The 21,845-nt window shown below is 38.7% G+C and overlaps 1 protein-coding gene across 1 annotated transcript in view; it reads right to left on the bottom strand.

Annotated features, from left to right (window-relative positions):
* Sptlc1 (serine palmitoyltransferase long chain base subunit 1) overlaps positions 1-21,845 on the bottom strand; it is a gene marked incomplete at its 5' end in the record, with an annotated part of 71,757 nt that overhangs the window by 22,267 nt on the left and 27,645 nt on the right. Inside the window, 2 exons of the mRNA XM_010607650.3 lie at positions 3,441-3,570; positions 14,695-14,827. Of these exons, the coding sequence (XP_010605952.3) occupies positions 3,441-3,570; positions 14,695-14,827 (263 nt within the window). The remainder of the gene's footprint in view (positions 1-3,440; positions 3,571-14,694; positions 14,828-21,845) is intronic.

Here is a 21,845-nt window from a genome sequence, read left to right as displayed (position 1 = left end):
AAGGTATCCCGCCTTTAAACTTCTACTGATAGACAATTACAAACTCAGGGATGAGAGCAACACTAAAATGAGCACTTTAAGACCACTACTGTAACATACCACACTAAGCTTGCTCATTCGCCTCATTCTCTCTGTGAGCTCAGAAGTGAAGGCTGCTGAGTTAGCAGCATGGATCAGTGGGGTCATTGATGAATAGAAGCCTCTGTATTTCCAGAAGGGCACATCCTGCCCTTTGCCTTTAAAAACATAAAACAGTTTCTTAGTTTTTCTTATTTTTATTTTCTGCAGAGCTAGGGTAGATCCCAGGGCGTTATGCATGCTAGGCAATCTACCACTGAGCCATACGCTAGCCAAAGAATTTCCTTAGGATTTGAAAATATTCAACACAATTTATTAAAGAGGCTATCATTCTTCCACTGAGTGGTTGGCTCCTTTGTCAAAGATGAGGTATCTGAGTACATCAGCAGCTCTTTCTGCATCTTCCAATCTATTCCACTGATTCTTGGGTCTTTATCTTTGCCAGTACCATGCTGTTTCTATCACAGTGGCTTTATAGTATAGTTTCAAGTTCGTGATTGTGATACCCTCTGTAATGTCTCTGTTGCCTAGAATTGCTTTTGCTATTCTAGGTCTCTCCTTGTACCAAATGAATTTTTGGCTTGTTTTCTCTAGTTATGTGAAATACACTGTTGGAATTTCAATTGGGATTGCATTGAATCTGTGTAACAGTTTTGGTAGTATGGCCATTTACTTGATTCTTCCTACCCAGGAGCAAGGGATATCTTTCCATTTTCTTATATCCATATTCTTAAGTGAAATAAATAGGACACACATGTGTAAATACCAAATAGTTTCTCTGCTGTGAAAAACTAAAAGTGTAAATAAGATCCAAATTGTATAACTGACAATGTGAAATAGGAAGAAAAGGGCTAAAGATGTAGGGGAAGTGGGAAAGGGAAAGGAAATAAGGGAAAAGAAAAAATATGAGAAAAGGAAAAAAATGGAAACAAAGTCTTTGTAAACACAGGAGGGGGTGAAGGGTATGGGGAAAAGTGAGAACCAAAATCTGTCTTGTAAAAGTACAAGATCCCAATGATGAATGTAACTGCACTGTACACCTAAAATATACCAATAAAGTCAATGAAAAGAAAATTCAATGTAGGAAGGAGCCTTGGGAAGCAGAAAAGTATGAAAAAGAATTTAAAAAATTGTATGGCTATATCATACAGCGATAATTTGTCTTTCTTGCACATATATATGTATAAACACATATTACTTAGTTCAAATCAGGATTTCACTGTAATAATTTTAAAAGTTGATTTAAATAATTATGCTGTAGGGCTGGGGATTTAGCTCAGTGGTGCTGCTGCCTGCCTCATCAACATAAGGTCCTGAGTTTGATCCCCGGTACCAGAAAAAAAAACAAAAAAAACAGAACTGCTCTGAACCTTTATACATTATTTAGTGCAGTAAAGCATAAGCAATTTAAAACATGATGATTTTAAAGGAGACATTGTATCTTGCAGATAAGCCACAAATTATTTATTCCACTAATGTATTTGTGTAGTTACTCTGTAAATATTCTTAAATTTTTGCCATTTCTAATAATTTTCTAATTACAACATGTCAAATATAGATCCAAAGGGGATATGTAAGGATCCTGGAATATACATGTCCGTTTTTACTCAAAAAATGTGCTGATTAAACTCTTTGCAGTGTTATAGGAATATCCTTTGTCATGGCACATCTGTATTGATACTGATTATTATTACTAAAAATGTGTTCTAATTTGACAGGGAAAATTTCCTTACTTATTAGGAAGGTATTTTTCCCTTGTACATAGTTATGCATAGTTCTTTTATAATCCCAAACTGGACTCATTGAAATATTTTCATATTCTTTCAAAGGAAAGAGTTGCCCAAGTAGTAAACATTAATAGATTATTTATGTGAAAATGAAACTGAAAAGGGATAGTCTAAAAGCCAAAACAGTATGTTATTTAGAAAGTCTAGGGCTGGGGATTTAGCCCAGTGGTTCTGCTGCCTGCCTCCCAAGTACAAAGTCCTGAGTTCAATCCCTGGTACCAAAAAAAAAAAAAAAAAAGTCTACTTGTGGCAGGAAAATATGATATAAATTAACTAGTAATAAAAGTAAAATTTCAAGATATTCAATTTCATTTCTTGGAGATGCTCATAAAAATGTTTTATGGATTATAAATCTTATAAAAACATACATGAAGCCTGAATGTGATGCACAATCCTAACTACACAGAGCAGACTAGTTGCCGGCCTCATGGGCATACTCTCCATAGCAGCAGCACTCCTCAGCTGAGTGGCTGAATTCTGTTAATGGATCAGAAGAGGGAATCTCTTTTCACTGGAATGGGTTTAATATTAGAATTTTTCCCTATAGATTTCTCTAAATTGTATAGAATGAAACATTAGCCTACAGCACATGGAGCATGAAATGTTCAGTTCATACATATTCGTCATGAGAATGTATATATTCATGAAGTACTGCTCCTGGGCTGACTTCTAAACAAAGATGATAGAATCCTGAATGAATAATGCAAATATTTTAGAAAAGGGAAATTATCACAAAATTAAGGAATGGGCTGAGCATTTTATAGGTCATTCTAGCTATAAAGGAGATGCATCAGCAAAGTCCACTTAAAATATGTTTCAGACAAAGGATGTGGTGACTAGGCTCTAGCACAGGTCACATATCATGGTGTCCTGGTGCTGAGTGGCAAACCAGAACTACGTTTTCTATTCATACTGTCAGGGGAAATAAACTATAATCCTAATAGTGATGCTTTCAACATGCTTCCTCAGTGCCATCCTCTAATCAGAACAAAGGAGCTGCTACTGAACTACCACTACCACCAAGGGCTCCACAGATTTCTGGGAATAAACAAGTGAAAACAGCTGCAACACATGAGGAGATCCTGTTAAGAGTAGTTGCTTCTCACAACTAGTGGCTGTTCAGAGGTCCAGGGTGAGGCTAGGCTAAGGAGAAGGGATTTCATTTTGCTCATAAATTAACACTTTAAGATCTGCTATTTTCTATTCCAGGTAGCTGGTACATGATTTATTGTGAAATGAATGCAACTAGATACAGCCTGTTAAAGCCCTAATGAATATGGGAGCTATTATGCAAAGTTGAGCATATATCTATTTACCAAGTGCATGCTATTTCTCTCTGCCCTCAATCTCCTTAGAATGCTGCCTAGAATAACTCTCCCAAAACCTGACATATCTAATGACGGCAACAAGAAGGCAATTACAATCACACCTGGCTCTTCAACATGAATACACCCTTACTTAATATCCAAATGTGATCTGTGGGCAAGTTCTCAATGACAAATTACCATTTCATTTATAATTTAGCTGGTTAGAGAGTACCAAAGAGCTGTATAATTTTCTTCAAAAGAATCGTACCTTTTGATCTTCAATCTCTTGTTCTTTTAGCAGACGCTCCAAGTCAGCCACATCATTATGATTAAATAACTTAATGTCACTACGTGAGGCCTGTAATCCTTTCTGAATAGCAAAGCAGGCTGCTCTATCTCTGCAAGGGAGAGAGGTGCACCAAATGGGGTTAAAGGGCCTTGTTAACATTCTCAGAAAAGGAATGTTACTTTTGTAAGTTGAGAAATCTCCAACTGTTAACAGGAACACAGTAAATAAAACATGTTTGAATATTTATGTATCCTGTTTGCTCTGCACTCTGCCAGTTCTTTATTTAATCTGTTCTAAAAAACATGCTGCAAATTCTAACCTCTCTGAAATCAGGATATATCTTTCTATGGATGGCCTATCAGTTTACTCACATACTTTTTCTTTCTAAGAAATACATAAAATACTACTGTAACTCCTCTGCTTTGATTCGCACATTACTCTGTCATTAATCTGCCATGAGAAGCAGTACTGGTGGCCCAGCTAGACTGGAAGCTTGGAAGCTTTCAGACAGTGATCATTCAACTATGGCCAGACACCACAGAAAACGCCATGGTCTCAAACTCACCTACAACAGCAGTGGCTGAGAGAGGAACCTAGACTGCAAACCCTGAGTACTACAACGAGGCAACCTGCATTCCTTCCAGAGAGGTATCAGAAAAGGCCATATAGTGAGCTGGGACTTTCACAAAGCCAGCTGGGAACAAGTGGACACTTCCACCCCCACACCACTGTGGTGTTGGTGGAGACCATGAGAGGAGCACAAACTTGCACCTCCCCACAGGCTGTAATGGGGTGTCAGAAGAAGCCTAGGGGAAAACTAGGACTGTAATTGCCCAGCAGCAAGAAATTCCTACCTCACTTGCAGTAATGGATCCTCAGTGGAGGTTGAGTGGGGTCCTGACATTGGACAACCCTGGAATGACTAAGGACAGAGTGTGTAGGTTTAGGTTGGCTGCAGGCAAAGGCCTGTGGAGACGGATTTCTCTTTCTAGACTCCTGTTTGTTTCTGAACAACACAACACACCCACCATGGATTTGGGACAAATTTGGGTTTGGAATGCCCTCTAGTGTTCAAACAGGGACACCACACACACCACCAGTAGACCTGCACTTGGGTGCCATTCAGTGTTGAAGTAGGGGAAGTGACTCCATGGTCAGAAAAAAAAACCTCTTCTAGCAGTCTTCCTAGGATTTCTGGAAAGGTAGGGACACACAACCTAGATTGGGAAGACTGTTATAAACTTCTGATGCTTCACTGTGCAGACACTATAGCACACTAACATGTATCAAGCACTTGTAGCGAACAACTTCACCAAAGAGTCAAAACAAGGTGCTGGAAACTAGTCAGGTAATAATCAGTATGAAAAAAACTCTCAAGATGGAGAATTTAAAACAGTGGTTGTAATAAACACTCAATGAGCTTGAGAAAAACAGTTTGAATAGTTATTTAATATTCAAAGAGAAAATTAACAAAGAGAAGGATACACTAAGTAAAATAAAAAAATTGACATAAAGCATGAAAAACAAAATAGATCAAAACAAAAGAGACAATGAGTAAGCCTGAAGGCAATATTTTGAAAATTCATTTGAAGGAGAACAAAGAAAAAAGGAATGAAGAGGAATGAAGAACACTCACAGGATATTTGAGCCAATATTAAAAGAGAAATATTTCATTTAATTGGGTTAAAGAAGGACTTGAGAATGTTGAAGGGTAGAAAGCTTATTCAAAGAACAGTAACAGAAAACTTTCCAACCTGAGGATACCAATGTTCAGGCACAAGAAGGACAAAGGTCATCGACAAGATTTAATGCAACCAAGTCTACTTCAAGACACACTGTAATCAAGCTCTCAGAGGTGAAAGACAGGGAGAAGAAAAATGGCAGAATGGTGAAAACCACCAGCACAGTTTTCCCAGGATAAAATGCCCAATACCTGGGAATAATCAACCTGAAGCCTCCCAAAAGGGTGCAAAGGATATACAAGAACATCAAGGGGACAGAGGAGAAGAAAACAGGATCCATTACTATAGAATTAATTACATAGAACAAAGACCCAACCCAGAGAATCAGTGGTATACCTGCCCCAGTGGGGATCCACAAAAACAACTCAGCCACTCACTGAAACAGAAACCTGGACCTGAAACAGGAGAGCCTTATACAACTGGAAGCAGCAGCAAAAATGCCAGACAATATTCCCCCTAAGGTCCACCCCAGAGGAAAAGAAAGTGGTAAGTGAAGCTCCCACTATCAGCAGCCAGGACCAGGTAGCCATTTGGGGCAGAGGCACAAACTTGAATTCCCATAGCCTAAAGGTGTTACATACCTCCATGACTGGGGGAGGGGGCAGAAGGGGAGGTGGGGAGGGAGGGAGGGAAGGGAAAACCCACGCAGACACCGTAGACTTCTGGCAGCTGGTCAACAGACTGAAGGAAATTAAGTTGGCAGAGACTTGGTACAACCAAAGTGAACGCCAGCTGGGTCACACCTGCCATTTGGGTAGAGGTGCCCCCCCCCACCATTTTTTGTTTTTGTTTTTGTTTTTTTGAAGGGAAGAGATATTCAGCCACAGTGGACTGCTAGCAGCTGGTCAACAGATTGAGGTAATTTCTGTTGTGAAACAGAGAATGAGTCCAGCCAAACATTCCTCCCAGGTCCACTCAGGGCCTTGACTACAAAGGGCTAGAGATACCCACTCAGCTCTGAGACCAGATACGGGGGCAGATTAGGGACCTTAGCTGGTGATAGGAAGAGGACACTCCTCTCTCCCATGCCCTGGGACAGTAGACACATACAAAAGGTACCACAGCAGCAGAGAGAGTTGTGTGGATAGAATCCCAGAGGGGAACCTTGGGCTACAGACATAGGGAAGACTGCTGATTGAGGAAAGTCCCCAGATCTCAACCCAAGAGGTTAGAAAGTTGAAGCCCAAAAGGAGAGTAAAGAAAGGCACTGAAGTGAAGACTCAGTAGACTACAGAGACTGGAGATCAGGGAGCTCAGTTTTTGGCCTTGCAGCCAGAAAGCAGCTTGAATCTCAGTGGAATACAATGGGCAAGATTATCTGACTTGGATCTGGAAGCTGCTGCCGATGTTGTCTACCAGCAACAGCAGCGATATACTTTGAAGGGGAACTCATTTTTCTTTTTCCTTTCCCCGCTTCTCTTCTTGTTCATTTCTCTCCTTTCTTGTTCCTGTTATTGTCCTATTTTTTCCTTTCTTTTGATTGTTCTTATTCTTATAGGAAAGTGAATAGTTTCTAGTTTGCCTGTTTCTGTTAAGTTTGTTCTATACTTATATTTGTTCCTTCCATCACTCTTTTCCTCTTGTTTTCACCAGTTTTCCAAAGTTTGTGTAATCTTCCTGTGCCCTCTAGCCCTAGTTCTAACCTCTCCCTCTCCTTCTATCTCTCCACCCTCCAAACCCAACTCTTTCTAAGTCTTCTTCCAGGAGGGTAAAGTCGCTACGCTGAAGTGCTTATTTACTATAAACATATTTCTGATTGGTCCTTAATTCTGATATATAACCACAAGTCTAGTTCATGTGGTTAAAGATGTCAGAATAACAGCTACCACCATTTGTCATTTTCTAAGCTGTGTGATGCTACTGTTGATGGTGATTGTATTACTTTGGCAGTGATGTGATTGATCTTAGACAACTGTCCTTCCTGGTATACCAAGACTCAGAGTGCCTAAGTGTCATTACAGACGCAAAGCCCAAAGGCCAACTATACCTGGAAAGACAATCCAAGATGTACCTATTCCCTAAGGATTCTAAATACTATCAAGAAAGATTCTTGCAATAAACATTTTACGAAGAGCAATCCAGGAATTAAACCAAAAACATCAACAACAAAAAACTGGAAATGAGAAGACACCTAAACAAGATGAAAATCCATTTTTCTGGATCAAAGGAAAAATATAGGGGCAAGAGACAGAACAATCCAAAACTCAAAACACCTGGACTCCCTGACCTGGCAATGAAAGAGGATTTGGAAAAAATGATATCAGAAATAATTTCTCAGATCACAACAAAGATGGTGACCATAGTGAAAGACCTGATTAATAACCCTAGAAAAGACACAGATAAAAAAATAAAAGAGCTCTAGAACAGGAACCCACAAATGCCCAACATACGAGGGAAATGGAACCCATAAAACATATTTAAATAGATACTCAGGAGTAAAAATTCCATTGAAAGTATATGCAGTAAAATGAGTCAATATGAGGACAAGGATATCAGATATAGCTGACAGGTTTGGGGTGACCAGGAAAAGAAAGACTTCTTAAAAATAGCAAAGGATCATGGAAAAACAATCCAGCAGCTACTAGATGATGAAAAGAAGAATAATATAAGACCTATCAGAGTCAAAGAAAAAGCAGGAGAGAGTGCAAATGACATTAAAAAAACAAAACAAAACAAAAAACTGTTCACAGAAGTAATGGCAGAAAACTTCCTGAGTAGGGAAAAAGAATTTGACATAAAGATAAATGAGACATATAGGACTCCAACTTGCTGTGATCAAAAAACACCTACACCTAGGCACATAATAATCAAAGAGTCAGAAACTCAACACAAGAACAAAATACTATAAGCAGATAGAGAAATTATTTACATACATACATAAAAAAGTGCCCATCAGAATCACAGCAGACTTCTCAACAGAAACCCTCAAGTCAAGAACAGACTAAAGTATTTCAAGCCCGAAAAGAAAATAACATCCAACCCAGATTGATGTAGCCTGTAAAACTTTCTAAAATCAATGGATAAATAAGATACTTTCACAACAAAGAACACCTGAGGAACTTCGTGAATACCAAACCGACACTCCAAAATATTCTACACAATATCCTAGAAAAAGACAATGAGGGTCACAACTCTGTGAAGCCCAACATAATGAAGGAATCAGACAAGACAAGAAATTAAATAGATAGGGGGGAAAATAAGTAAACAATAATCTATGTGACAGGAACCCGAAAAAAGCAGTGCTAGCTATCCTATTTGCAAAGTATATTTCAAACCAAAACTAATTAAGAGACAAAGAAGGCCACTACACCTTTGTAAAGGGAACAATATAAGAGGAAGAAATGACAATAATAAATATATATGCACCAAATGCTAGTGCACCCAACTATATAAAACAAATGTTAACGGACATGAAAAAATCAAATAATCACTAATACGATAGTAGTGGGGACCTCAATACCCCACTGTCACAAATAAATCAACTAGACAAAAAGCAGCAACAAAATACCAGAACTAAACCAAACTTCTGAACAAATGTACTTCATAGGTGTCTACAGTGTTCTATCCCCCAAAATCAGAATACATATTCTTCTCACCTACACATGGGTCATTCTCCAAAATGGACCACATGCTAGCTAATAGAACATGCTTAAGAAATCGCAAGGGAACTGAAGTTATCCCTTGTATATTGTCAGACTACAGCACAATGAAATTTGAGATCAACAGCAAAAGAAACCACAAGAACTTCACAAACACATGGAAACTTCTGAACAATGAATGGGTCACAGACAAAATTAAAGAAATTAGACAGTTTATATAATTAAATGATAATGCCAATACAACATATGGGAATTTATGGGACACATTGAAAGCAGTCCTATAAGGGAAGTTCATAGCAATGAATGGCCATATTAGGAAAAAAGAGTGAGCTCAAATAACCTAATGCTGAACTCAAGTTTCTAGAAAAAGAAGAACAGAACAAATTCAAAGATTGTACAAGGGAAGAAATTATAAAGACCAGAGCAGAAATAAATGCAATGAATGGAGACTAAAAGAATGATACCAAAAGAAAAAAAAAAAAATCAATGAATTGAAGGGTTGGTTCTTTGAAAGAACAAATAAAACTGACAAACCCTTAGGTAACGTTATTTTAAAAAAGTAAAGGCTCAAATCCATGTACTTAGGAATGAAAAGGTGAAATAAAAGGTGAAATTACAACAGAGGTGGAAGACAAAGACATTCTTAGGTCAGCAAGAGAAAAAAGACAATACATAAGGGTGTCCCAATATGCCTGATAACAAGCTTCTAAACAGAAACTTTACAGACCATGAGATTTTTCACATTACTGAGGGAAAGAAATTGTCAACCAAGAATAGTGTTTCCCACTGAACTATTTTTTAGAAATAAATATGCTTCCAGATAAACAAAAATTGAAAGAATATATGTTCATGAGATTCTCCTAAAATAAATGCTAAAACAAGTTCTTGGAATTGAAAGAGACATTAATGAGTAAGAAGAAAACATGGAAGGCGTGAAACTCATTGGTAAAAGTAATTAAACATAATTTCAGAATGCTCTAATACTGTACACATCATGTATAAAGTGTATCTTTATTATGAAGACTAAAAAATAAAGGCTTCAAAAATAATAACTGCATTAAAATGTTAAAGAGATAGACAACAGAGACGTAAAATGAGCTATTAGAAAATCAAAATGTCAGGAACAATGAAAGTGTAGTTTTCTTTTTAGTATATATTCTTATTTTTATAATCACGTTTTGCTATCATTTAAAAATAGCTTGTTATCATCAAAGGATAAAGCCATATGGCAAATGCAAAGTGAAATCTATAATAGACAAATCCTAAATAATATGCAAGGACTCAAACCACAATACTAGAGCAAATCACTTACCCACAAAGGAAGACTACAAGAGAGTGAAGAAAAGGAAAGGAACTACAATAAAACTAGAAAACAAGTCATAAAATGACCACAGTAAGATTACACCTATTGATAGCTACCATGAATATAAATGAATTAAATTCTCCAATTAAAAGACAGCAACAAAAAGTATTAAAAAAAAGACTCAACTATATGTTGCTTACAAGAAATTCAATCCTAGGGACAGGGATTTAGCTCAATGGCACTTCACCTGCCTTACAAGGGCAAAGTCCTGAGTTTGATCCCTGGTATGGGGGATGGTGGCAAGAAATTCACTTCACCTCTAACACCTATAGACTATAAGTGAAGAGATGGAATAAGGTATTCAATGCAAATGGAATCTAAACAAAATAGGTATAGCCACACTTACATCAGACACAGTGATAAGCAAGCAGCTCATTATTTAAATCAAAGGAGGTAAAAGGAGACAAGGTCATTATATAATGATAAAGGGAGGAAATAAGAATTCTAAATATACATACATTTATTACATCAGAGCACCCAAATATATAAAGCCATTATGGAAGAGACTACAGAAATGCCTAAAAAAATTAAGAGCTACCCCACATGATCCAGCCAGCCCATCCTTGGTTTATATCCAAAGGAAACTAAATCAATATGCAGAAGACACCTGCACTCTCATATTTACTGCATCTATTCACAACAGCTAAAAAACAGAAACAAATGAATGTTCATCAGCTGATAAATGGATAAAGAAAATGCAGAACATACACCTAATGGATTTGGAAAAAAAAAAGTATGAAATTCTGTCACATGCAACAACACAGATGGAACTGGAGATCCCTATGTTAAGTAAATGAGACATCAAAGAAAGACAAATACTGCACGAGAAATCACCTAAATGTGGAATGTAAAAATGGTGGAATATGTGGCGGTTATGCTTAATTTTGTGTCAACTTGATTGGTTTGGAAGCTGCCAAGAAGACTGGTAAAGCACACTTCTGGGTATGTCTGGGTGGGTCATGGAGGCATGAGCTTGGTTATGGGCCTTCATCCCTTCCTCTATGATGCTGCCCCTGCTCTTCTTCCCAGCTCCATGAACTAAGCATATTTTCCATTTCCTTCTGCTATAATGTTCTTGCCTTGCAGTCAGCTGAATATGGACTAAATCTCTCCCAAACTCTGAGCCAAATTAACACTCTCCTCCTTTAAGTTGGTTACTATGTCTCAGGGACAGGAAAGCTGACTAACTGGTACTGAGCATGGGGTCACTGCTATAACTATACCTGCCTGTGTGGTTCAAAAGCCTTTAGAACTGGATTGCAGGAGAAATTCAGAAAGGTTTAAAGATGTGGGCTAGAGAAGTGCTAAAATGCAGCAAGGAGGGCATGATGAATGATTTTGATTGGGACAGAGAAGAGCTGGGTTCAGGGGGTTTCAGTCAAGGACTTTATGGGTAACTGGATTAAAGGCCATGTATATTACACTCTGGCAAAAACAAACAAACATTTCCTTGCCCATTTCCTGAGTTATTACAGGAGAAAGATGGAGGCTGGTGGAGTAACTAGTCTGGAGGAAAAACTTTCAAGGCAGTCAATATTCAGGCTATGGCATGGGTACTACTGGCTGCCATTAGACAGATTTATAGTGAGAATCAGGGGCAAAAGGTAGAGTGGAAAATTTGAAGTTTAAATTTTGGCCCCAAAGCAGGTATGTGTAAAGTTGGCGTGACAGGAGGTATGGTTACTGAGAACTAGTCCTATTAAAAATAATCTAAATGTTTTGTATATGGACAAGAAGAAAGATGTCTTCGGAGCATCTCAGAAATCTGTAAGATCCAACTCACCACAGGCTCAAAGGTACAAAAGTGTCAATCATTCACTTGAGAAGAATCACTGGGATATCTGTTTGAGAAGGCCTCCTAGGGAACTGCTTCCCCAGGATTCATTTTACCGTGCTCAGCCATTCAAGGCACTCAATGTCTCAAAGGGACCTGGTTACTACTTCTACTGACAACAGACCTTGCTACTGTCCTTGTGATGCTGGTTTAACCAGCATACAAAATGCAAAAGTTGTGACAGTAGGGATGCTTCTAAACAGACTTCAAGGGATGTGCTGAGACAAAAGGCAAGTGGAAATAAAGTTGAAGTGCCGTGGAAGCCACACAGAGTCAGAGATGCCAAAACTGGAATGTCTGCTGAAGAAAGTTGTAGACCATGAGCTGAGCCTGAGAGAGGCTGTAGGGCTGCCTAAGCTCTCTGGAACTCACATGTCACTGCCATGTGCCCCTGATGCTGGATACAGAGCACAGGATTTAATGTTTGCCCTGCTGGGTTTCAGTTTTGCTTTGATCCAACTTTTTCTATCCTCCATTCCTCTCTTTTGGAAGGGGAATGTCTACCTCATGCCACTGTACCTTGGGATTATATAACTTATTTTTTATTTTTACAGAGGTTCACAATTAAGGCTATCTTCAGTCTGAAGAGATTCTGACTTTTGAAAAATGCTGGAATAGTTGAGACTTCAGGAAGGGAATGTAACATTCTGCTGTACAAAGGACTGTTTTAACATGCTAGGTGGAATTATTAACTTGTTATTGTGTTTATTTGGAGATTAAATACAGTTTAAGGAGACAAGTTTGAGTCGAATGTGTTGGCTAAGCTTAACTGTGTCAACTTGACTGCATTTGGGAACTGCTGAAGGGATTAGCAAAGCACACTTCTGGGTGTGATTGGGTGGGTTCCAGAGGTGTGACCTTGGGTATTACATCTGGCCCTTTGCCTCTTCCTCTTTGGAGTTGTTCCTCAGCTCTGCTTCCTGGCTGCCATGAGTGGCACAACTTTGCTCTGACATGCCTTTCCACTATGTTTCTGTCTTGGAGCCAGCTGACTATGGATTGGATCCTCTGAAACTGTGAGCCAAATTAAAGCTCTTTTCCTTTAAATTGTTGGCTGTTGGGTGTTGTATCTCAGGGTCATGGAAATTAACTAGTACAGTGTCATAAAAATTTTGAGTACGATGGCAGTTACAAGAAGCTGGGGACAGTAAGACAGGGAAACGGACAGGGCAATGGTGACCAATGGGTATTAAGTTACAGTTAGAAGCAAGAAGTTCTGATGTGCTATTACACAGAAGAGTGACTGTAGATAACGATGCATTATGTGTTTCAAAAAGTTACAGAAAAGTATATCGTGTTTTCACCATAAAGAAATCATAAGTGCTTGAGATATACTTAAGCTGATCTAAACATTACATAATGTATTAATATATCAAAAGCATTATATTACTCCATCATTACGTACAGGTTTTTATGATTTTATCAGTCAAAAATTTTTAAATAAAATAAAATTAAGTAGAAGACAATAAGTGTGTAATGACTCCCTGTAAAATGAAGCATACCAAACTGAAATTTCCCTTAAGTTTCTTACTATTCAAGATCAGAAAGACAGCCAGGCATGGTGGTGCATGCCTATAATCCCAGCACTTGGGAGGCTGAGGCAGGAGGATCGCTGTGAGTTTGAGACCAGACTGGGCTACATAGTGAGTTCCAGGTCAGTCTCAACTACATAGTGAGACCCTGTCTCAACCCCCCCCCCAAAAAAAAGACAATCTCTGACAAAAGAAGTTACAAGTGAATTATAAGGAATAGGGGATGCTTACATAAAGTCACATTGTTGACCCTAAAGGTGTCTGTAGCTGTGGTTTTACTAACAATGTAGAAACACTAAACCAATGGTTCTCAAGGTGGTGACAAACCTTTCATACAATTGCAATTTTTAATACAGTTGTGAAAAATTAATGAAAATATTCATTTTTATGGGCACATTAGGCCACTTAGGCCAGGTTCCAATGTTCACTCATATGGACCCCTCTTTGAGCTCCGGTCTTCCACTCTTTCATTCAGTAAACTAATATTTAACCAACAGTACCAAATGGTAAATGCTGCCTTATGCAAATAGGCTGTGGCAAGAAACAGAAGTACATAACACAGATATACCATCTGTTCTAAGTACTACAAAAAAAAAAAAAAAAGAGTACAGTGAATCTGAAACAAATGAACAGAGCAGAGAGGGAGACGTGTGTGTGTGCATGAGCAGTAGTACCATGCATCCAGGATGCATGCACCCAAATTTGTAGATATGCTTGTGGTTAGTCAAGATGTTCCTGATTCACAGCCTGTACGTGTTTAATTAGCTATGAAGCAAGACCAGCAGAGATTTGGAGTTTAGAGTGGGTAGGTAATGAAAAGTTAGAGACCTGATGAGGCAGGATAAGCACTGTGAGGTTACAAACACCGACTCACTCTTAAGGACAGGTGGCCACAGAGCTGAACACAGCAGGAAGATGGCAGGCTTCACATAGTTATCAATAAATAAGGCCATAATGGCAGATAAGCAACTATTGATACCTTCTAAGTTTCCTTTAAATGAAAGTCTCACTCCTTTTGGCTGGGATGACTGGATATTTTAAAAATAATAAACTGAAGAATTCATATTATTTTAGGCACATAACTTCCATGCAAACATTCTCCAAGACAGTTAGTATTATTTCCAAAATAATTCTATTTATATGGGCAGATAAAGTTTACTTACACGAATATGATGTCCCCTCTTTTAGAGTAAGCAGGAATTGCACTGGCTATGGTAGAAAAGCCATATGAGTATATAATGGCTTCCTCAGTTTTCATAAATTTTGCTAGGTGCTCTTCCAAATCCAAATGAACATCTATTTCAACAAAAAAGTCAAATAGTTAAACCATACTGTAATTCTTTTTGTTACATGACTAAAGAATAAAGAAAGGAATGTGACAGTTTTATTATTAATACTTTCACCTGATGGTAAAATGTAATTGTTCTAAAATAATAAACTATAAAACATCTAAAGTATTAAAGTAATTCTCAACCAGAATCACTTCTGAACTAGATGAACTGAAATCTGCTACCTGTCTGTCCATTTAGCATTTACAGTCCTCTACTGTAAATTCTCCAGAACCACTTTCTTCACTTGTTTTAATTTTCCTTGAATGAAAACACTGAATCTTTAACAGTGTCCCACATCAATTCAGTAACAGCTTTTTTAATTTTAAAGAGTGTGGTATGCTGTGTCAACATAGTGACACATACAAGAATGCCAGTGACCTTTCCTCTTGCAATCTGCATTGGCACTTAGTTGTACTACCCGACTTTCCTGTATAGGACCTGACTTTCCTGTGGAGGACAGGGCTTCTACCTGAATGTCTTACAAGTATATTAGGGAATTCAAACTCATACCACAAAAAGAGACAAGAGTCCCTCTATAGAAGCAGTTTAAGAAGAACCTTTATGTAATAACAGGGATAAACTATAATTATTAAACTGATATGTCTCCCTCTTAAATTATGATTCCTTATAGTTCCTAGGATGACTCATGGGAGTCTACGTTCTGGGATGGAAGGACAAACAATACTTAGAGTGAACAGGCCACCCACTGGCTTTGAACCTTAGAATTTCAAGTTTAACTTGTTCTACAGGCTTGAACAATTAGTAGTAGATGCATGACTGTGCCATTGGACAGATTGTACTAGTGGTGATACAAACAAATCTAATCACTTTTATTAGTCTTTTTACTAATCAAATTAACAAAAAACCACACAATGGGATAGTCATGCACATACCACCAGTGGTTCAAGCTGCTGGGGAGTGAGACATGAATTACAGCCTCCCTGTGAATGTGGTAAAATGAGACATTATGGAAGAGAGAAATGGACTTTAAAATATTCCTTTATCTCTTTTAACTGCAGTAGGACCCATGCCTGGAGGGATGAACCACAGAATGCACTGAGCTCTGTTTAAGGGATACTTCCCATATAGAAAGAAGAAAGTCAGGTCTTGGTATGCCCAGAGCTCTGAGTGAGAAAGGAGGAGAACATAGGCCATAGAAGGCAGATTTTGAAACAGGGGAAGAGGAAGTGGTATTGTGTCTACTGGGGAGAATGTTGAAGTGTAGGTTATGATCACCCCTTTCCACCATGGTTTCTGCCTTAGAGCCAGCCATGTGGGGACTGAACCTGAGAAACCAACAGTTAAATTCAATCTCTCTTCTTTTAAGGAGTGGGTGTTTATAGTGTGTGTTAGAAATGAAAAAGCTGGGCCGGGAACTTAACTCAGTGGTTCCAACGCCTGCCTAGCAAGCGCAGGGACCTGAGTTTGATCCCTGGTACCAAAACAAAACAAAACAAAGAAATGAAAAAGCTGACCAATACAAGTGGTAAAATATATAGCACTGTTTCTCCCAATTTACTAGTTACAATATATATAAAACAGCCTATGAACATACAAACAGGATATGAAACATCATTTAATTTCCATTACCAATCGGCAATAGTCATTCTACACACTGGACACTTTATATTATGTCAATATTAAATAAATGTGAGATTTTATACTAGCAGGTTTAGAATGTACTCCAGTTGTCTGTAAGCACTGAAATTGACATTCACAATACACAAAGCTAAGGGACTTGACTGTCGGCCTTAAAGGAAAGAAAGATATCAGTGAAAGGTTTCAGGTAACCTCACCAGAAAATAGAAAGTTGCCAATGATACTGGTTAATCTCTGACATATCTTCTTTCTCCTCTGGGCACCACTGCCCTATCACCTCTCACTTCCCCGCCTGGTAGGTCCTGTGTAGGGGGCCTCCTCAAACTACTACAACACTGTCTGTGAATGGCAGCATCTACCACAAACACTCATCTATCAGTCAGCAGCAGATGGACAACCCAGCCATGGCAAACTGCTTTCAACTGAGATCTCCTTTTTAAAATGGAGAGCATGCCATGGATACAAGACAGTATTTTTACTAATGACAAAAAGAATTTTAAATCATTGTTTAGACTGCTTAGCTTCTAATGACTTTTTATGGGTGAGGGAAGAGGCTAAAAACTGAACATGGATTTATTTTAGGCTCCAGAGTAAGTTACTTTGTTGATGTTCAGCATATTACTATCACAATTGTAAATATAAATTGCAATTAAGTGGCAAGAAGAATCTCTACACAATAAATCAATGAGTTATTGATTCTTGCCAAGTCTCAGAGTTTTCAGAATTCTGGCCACTTGTTTCATCTGAAGACAATGGGTTTTTGCAGACACCAGCTCTACAGAGCAGGTTCTGTGATGTATAAGTACAGGTAATGGCAGAACTTGTTTGTTGGTGCCACAAAGTGCAATGAAGAAACTCCCAATCCAAAAGAGGGAAGGCAGCAGGAAGGAAAACAGAGCACAGCTTGCAGTCAGGCCTCTGGGGTTCAGACCTGGGCTAAGACAAGCCTGAAACTGCTCTGTGCTTTTTAGTGCCCTCTGGCACACAGGGTAGCAGGCAAATCTTCCTCAGAGGGCTGCCAGGCCCACACAGGATAATACTGACAAAACACAGAACAAGCAGAATGCTAAGTACATAAGAGCTTATTCAGTTAGAAAAGTGTCTATAGAATAAAGGATTTTCTACTAAAAGGAATAACCTGGTTATACTTTGTTATTTTCTTTTAAGGTATCTGAACTTTCAACAGTTAAAGACTATCTTCTAAGAGGCAAGAGATCAGCTTGCAGGGGTAGGGGTGTGTAGTTAGGAAAAAAATAGATTAGGGGCCTCATTAGGTCTTCTAGAAAATCCTGACTAGCAGGAGCTAAAAATAAACTTACTAGGAAAACACTCTTGGAAAGCAGGTCAAGGACAGGGGTAGAGAAAGAAAGAAAAACCAGATAAAGAAAGGCATCAAATGACCTTGGAACCAAGAGACCAAAAAATGAGATGACAGGCAAATAGGATACAGAGAGAAAGCCCAGTGCACAAACAATAAGTTGCCACCACCTACAATATAATATAGGAGAAGCAAAAGAAGGGGGTGCTAACTTTAAAGCAGTTATGTACTCATAGCCCCCCCCACTCACAAATGTATTTTCTCTAGGATCACTGTATTATCCACTCTAGAATCACTATATTCACCATATTATTATAAACTACAATAGAAATCCATACAGCCTCTTACCAACTCCAAGCTAACCATGAGTAAGGCACCTCCTTGCTAACCTGCCATTCACATTAGAGATAAGCCCCTGAAAAATAGGTCAAAGACAAGTAAACAGATAGTAAGAAGCTGCATGTAAACTACCACAGGAGCTGCTGTAGATAGAAATACCTCAAAGACAATCTAGTTACGACAAGTTCTTCATGTGTGTATGTGTGGGGGGTAGGGTCTCTACTTGGGTGACAGGTATTTTGTCTCAGCCACGAGAAAAATAAGACAGAATTTGTGGGGTCATTACTGTGTCTACCTGACTGTGATTCAGGTCTTTACAACTGGCTTGTGGGAAGAATTTGGAAAGGTCCAGAGACATCAGCTACAGAAGCAGCCCTGGGACCTCACCTGGATACCATTGGTAAGTGAGCTCAGGCAACAGCCAGAGAAGCCTTCCTGGACAACGGCAGCATGGGTGAGCAGGCACTAGCCAGGGAACTACCCAGACACCAGCAGTCTGGGCTCTCAAGATCCCAAAGGCCTGCCCAGACAACAGCGGCACAGGTATGCAGGCTCCAACAAGAAGCCTGTCTGGACAACTGCACTGCTGCGTAGGTCACAGCCAAGGCCCTGCCCAGATACCAGCAGCTTGGGGGCCCAGGCCCAGGCCCTAGCCAAAAGCCAATCCTGGACAACAGCCCAGTGTGGGGATCCAAAAGGCAATCATTCTGAAACCAGGAATTGGCACAGTGCTGGGCAGCAGAGAGAAGGCCTCTCTAAAGCTTTTTGAGAATTTAAGCCAAAAGAGGGAGCAGAGTCACTGAAATAAAGGTGCAGCAGACTGCACTGGTTGAAATAGGAAGACACCTAAACAAGACTCAAAATCAGGCTTCCAGAATACAAAAAGAAAAAAAAAAAAAAAAAATCAAATAAACACTAATACGATAATTGTGGGAGACCTCAATACTCCACTGTCATAAAGAGAAAGACCAGACAAAAAATCGACAATGAAATACTAGAATTCAACCAAACTATTGAACAAATGGACTTAACAGATGTCTAGTGTTCCACCCCACAAAGTCAGAATACACATTTTTTCTCAACTGCATATGCATCATTCTCCAAAATGGAGCTCACAGGACATGTTTAAGTAAATGCAAAGAAATTCAAATTATCCCCTGAATATTATCATACTGCAATGAAATTAAAGATCAATACCAAAAGAAATCACAAGAATGTCATAAACACATGGAAATTGAACAACACAGTCTTGAAAAACCAATGGATGAGAGAGGAAATTAAAGAAATCAGACAGTTTCTACAATAGTTGGTTCTTTGAAAGAATAAACAAAATTTTTAAACCCTTAGCCAACCTCATCAAAAAAGGCCAAAATCCATGTAATTAGGATTGAAAAGGGTGAAATTACAATGGACCCAGCAGAAATTCAGAGGATCATCAATACCTACTTTGAGAACCTATATGCCAGTAAGATGAAAAACAAAGAAGAAAAGGAAAGATTTATATATATTTATACATATATATATATATATATATATGTATATATAGGTATATGTATATATATATATATATATGAATGTTGGTGCACTAGATTTGGTTCATAGGCATGTGACCACTATAGCCAAGAGAGAAGAAAGTGGCTACTGTTCAAGCTGGCAGAAGATTTTGGCATCAACCACATGGTGCTGGTTTTAGATGCATGCAGAATGTAAGAGTTGTGGGGTCAGGAAGGCTTCCATTCAGATTTCAGAAGGCCTGGGAGGCCAGGCAGTGCTTGAAGCTGTGAGTATAGTGCCAGAGGTACAGTGAAAACCCCAAGAAACGAAGATCATGGATCATCTGAGGAAAGCTGCAAGGAGGAAGTAGAATCGACCCAAGAGAGAAGAAAAGGGAGCTACCCTCATCCCAACTGCTGTAGGGAGGGAGCCACCTATGACCTTTGGAGTTGAAACCTTGCTACAGATTGCAGGGGATGCTAGACATGGCATTATGGGGTTTAATGTTTGCCCTCCTGGACTTTGGTCTTACATTGGTCATATTCCTTCCTTTTCTCCTCTTTTACCTTTTGAAATGGAAATGTTTGGAATGGGAACTATTGAATGCTGGAAATATTTAGCTTTCTTTTCATTTGTCCAGGGGCTTGCAGCTAAGTGTTTTTCTTAAATCTCAAGGAAACTTTGGGCTTGGACTTTTTCAGCAACGCTCAAACTGTTAGGACTTTTTTAATATTTAGAGATGGAGCAAATGCTTTTTGTATAAAGGGATATACATGAGTCTTTAGGAGGTCAGGGGCAGAATGTTATGGCTTGTACCTAGATGTTCCTCCAAAGCCTCACGTGATCATAGGTGGGGATTTCCAAGGTAGCTGGATCTAGCCTACGTGGTGCTGGGATCAAGGATGTGATGTTGGAAATGATTCATTATAGGATGCTAGGATTAAGGCTATCCCACCCTGGGTATGAGTGCTACCTGCCTGAAGGGTGAGTAACCTGGATAAGAGATAAGGAACAGAAAGTTGCTGCTTGTCACTTGTAGCTTGCTGCTTCACTGCCTCCCTGCCATAGACTGCTTCTCCTCTGTGATGCCCCACAGCCATGCCACCTGGCCTGGGAGCCAGCCAACTCTGGAGTGAAACCTCTACAAAAGGAACAAAATAAACCTTTTCTCCTTTAACTTTGGGTGTCAGATACTTAGTCTCAGCAATGAGAAAAGTAACTAAATCAGTCTCCAACCTCCTACAAAAGCAGCTGAAAACAGGCCCATGGGTTCTCCATCTTTCTGGAGTCCCCTACCCTGATTCTGGGTAGCTATTTTCTCCCTGACCCTCTTTATAAATAAAGTGTAATTCTTTCATTAAACTTTGTCCCTCTAATTTTTTTATTGGGGCTGAATTTATGATCTCAGTGGGCTGCTTGGACAGCAGAACAGTGGGGCAGTGGTACTCATCCTCTGGACTGACAAGCTCATTATTTATAATGAGGAAAGATTTTCGCTTTGTTTTTTCCCCCCAGAGTTGATTAAAATAATTAACTTTAGAATAGTTCAGAAACAATCAACCTACTACATTTTCTCTTCAAATTTTCTTATTTTTGTGTACAAACTATTCTCATAAAAAGGACCTTAGACACATGGACAATTTTTCCTAGAAGTAAAAATAATAGCACTTATGTATTTATAACACAAATGAAATGTGGTTTTCAAAATATTTCACTTGCAGGATCTTATATGATTTGCACTAAAGTAGTATAACTGTGCAAGCACAGACTGTTCCTACCCTACAACTGAGAAAACTATGATCCTGTAGCAGGAAAGAAGCAAATTTTATAACTAAATGTTCTTCCCACTAAAATATGCAATTATGACTCAGCTGACTGCTCTAAAATAAAAGCAGATGTTTTAAATGAACAACTGTTTATTACTGGTTCCAGAAAGGAACTAAATGTATCGCCTTTCACCAGGAAACCCTGCCATACAGTTGTCTTTTGATTTAGTGTAAGGCCAAAGATTAGTATATGACCAAAGAGCCATAATGGTACTGATATGCAAAACAAGACCCTTGAAAAATATAACAAATAATGAAATAAAAACAAATTTACCATCAAAATGCACAAGGACTAGACCAGTCTGTAGAAGGCACTACAACTTGGCGAAACTATAGGTAGTCCCAGTGCCCTCTCGTCTTTGTTTTTTAAGTAAGAGTCTACTTCTTTATTCATTTTTAATTATTAA

Source organism: Fukomys damarensis, unplaced genomic scaffold (assembly GCF_012274545.1).
Source record: "Fukomys damarensis isolate Sample0158 unplaced genomic scaffold, DMR_v1.0_HiC HiC_scaffold_27, whole genome shotgun sequence".
In the NCBI taxonomy this organism is placed as follows: Eukaryota; Metazoa; Chordata; class Mammalia; order Rodentia; family Bathyergidae; genus Fukomys; species Fukomys damarensis.
This window is presented reverse-complemented; position numbering and strand designations above follow the sequence as displayed.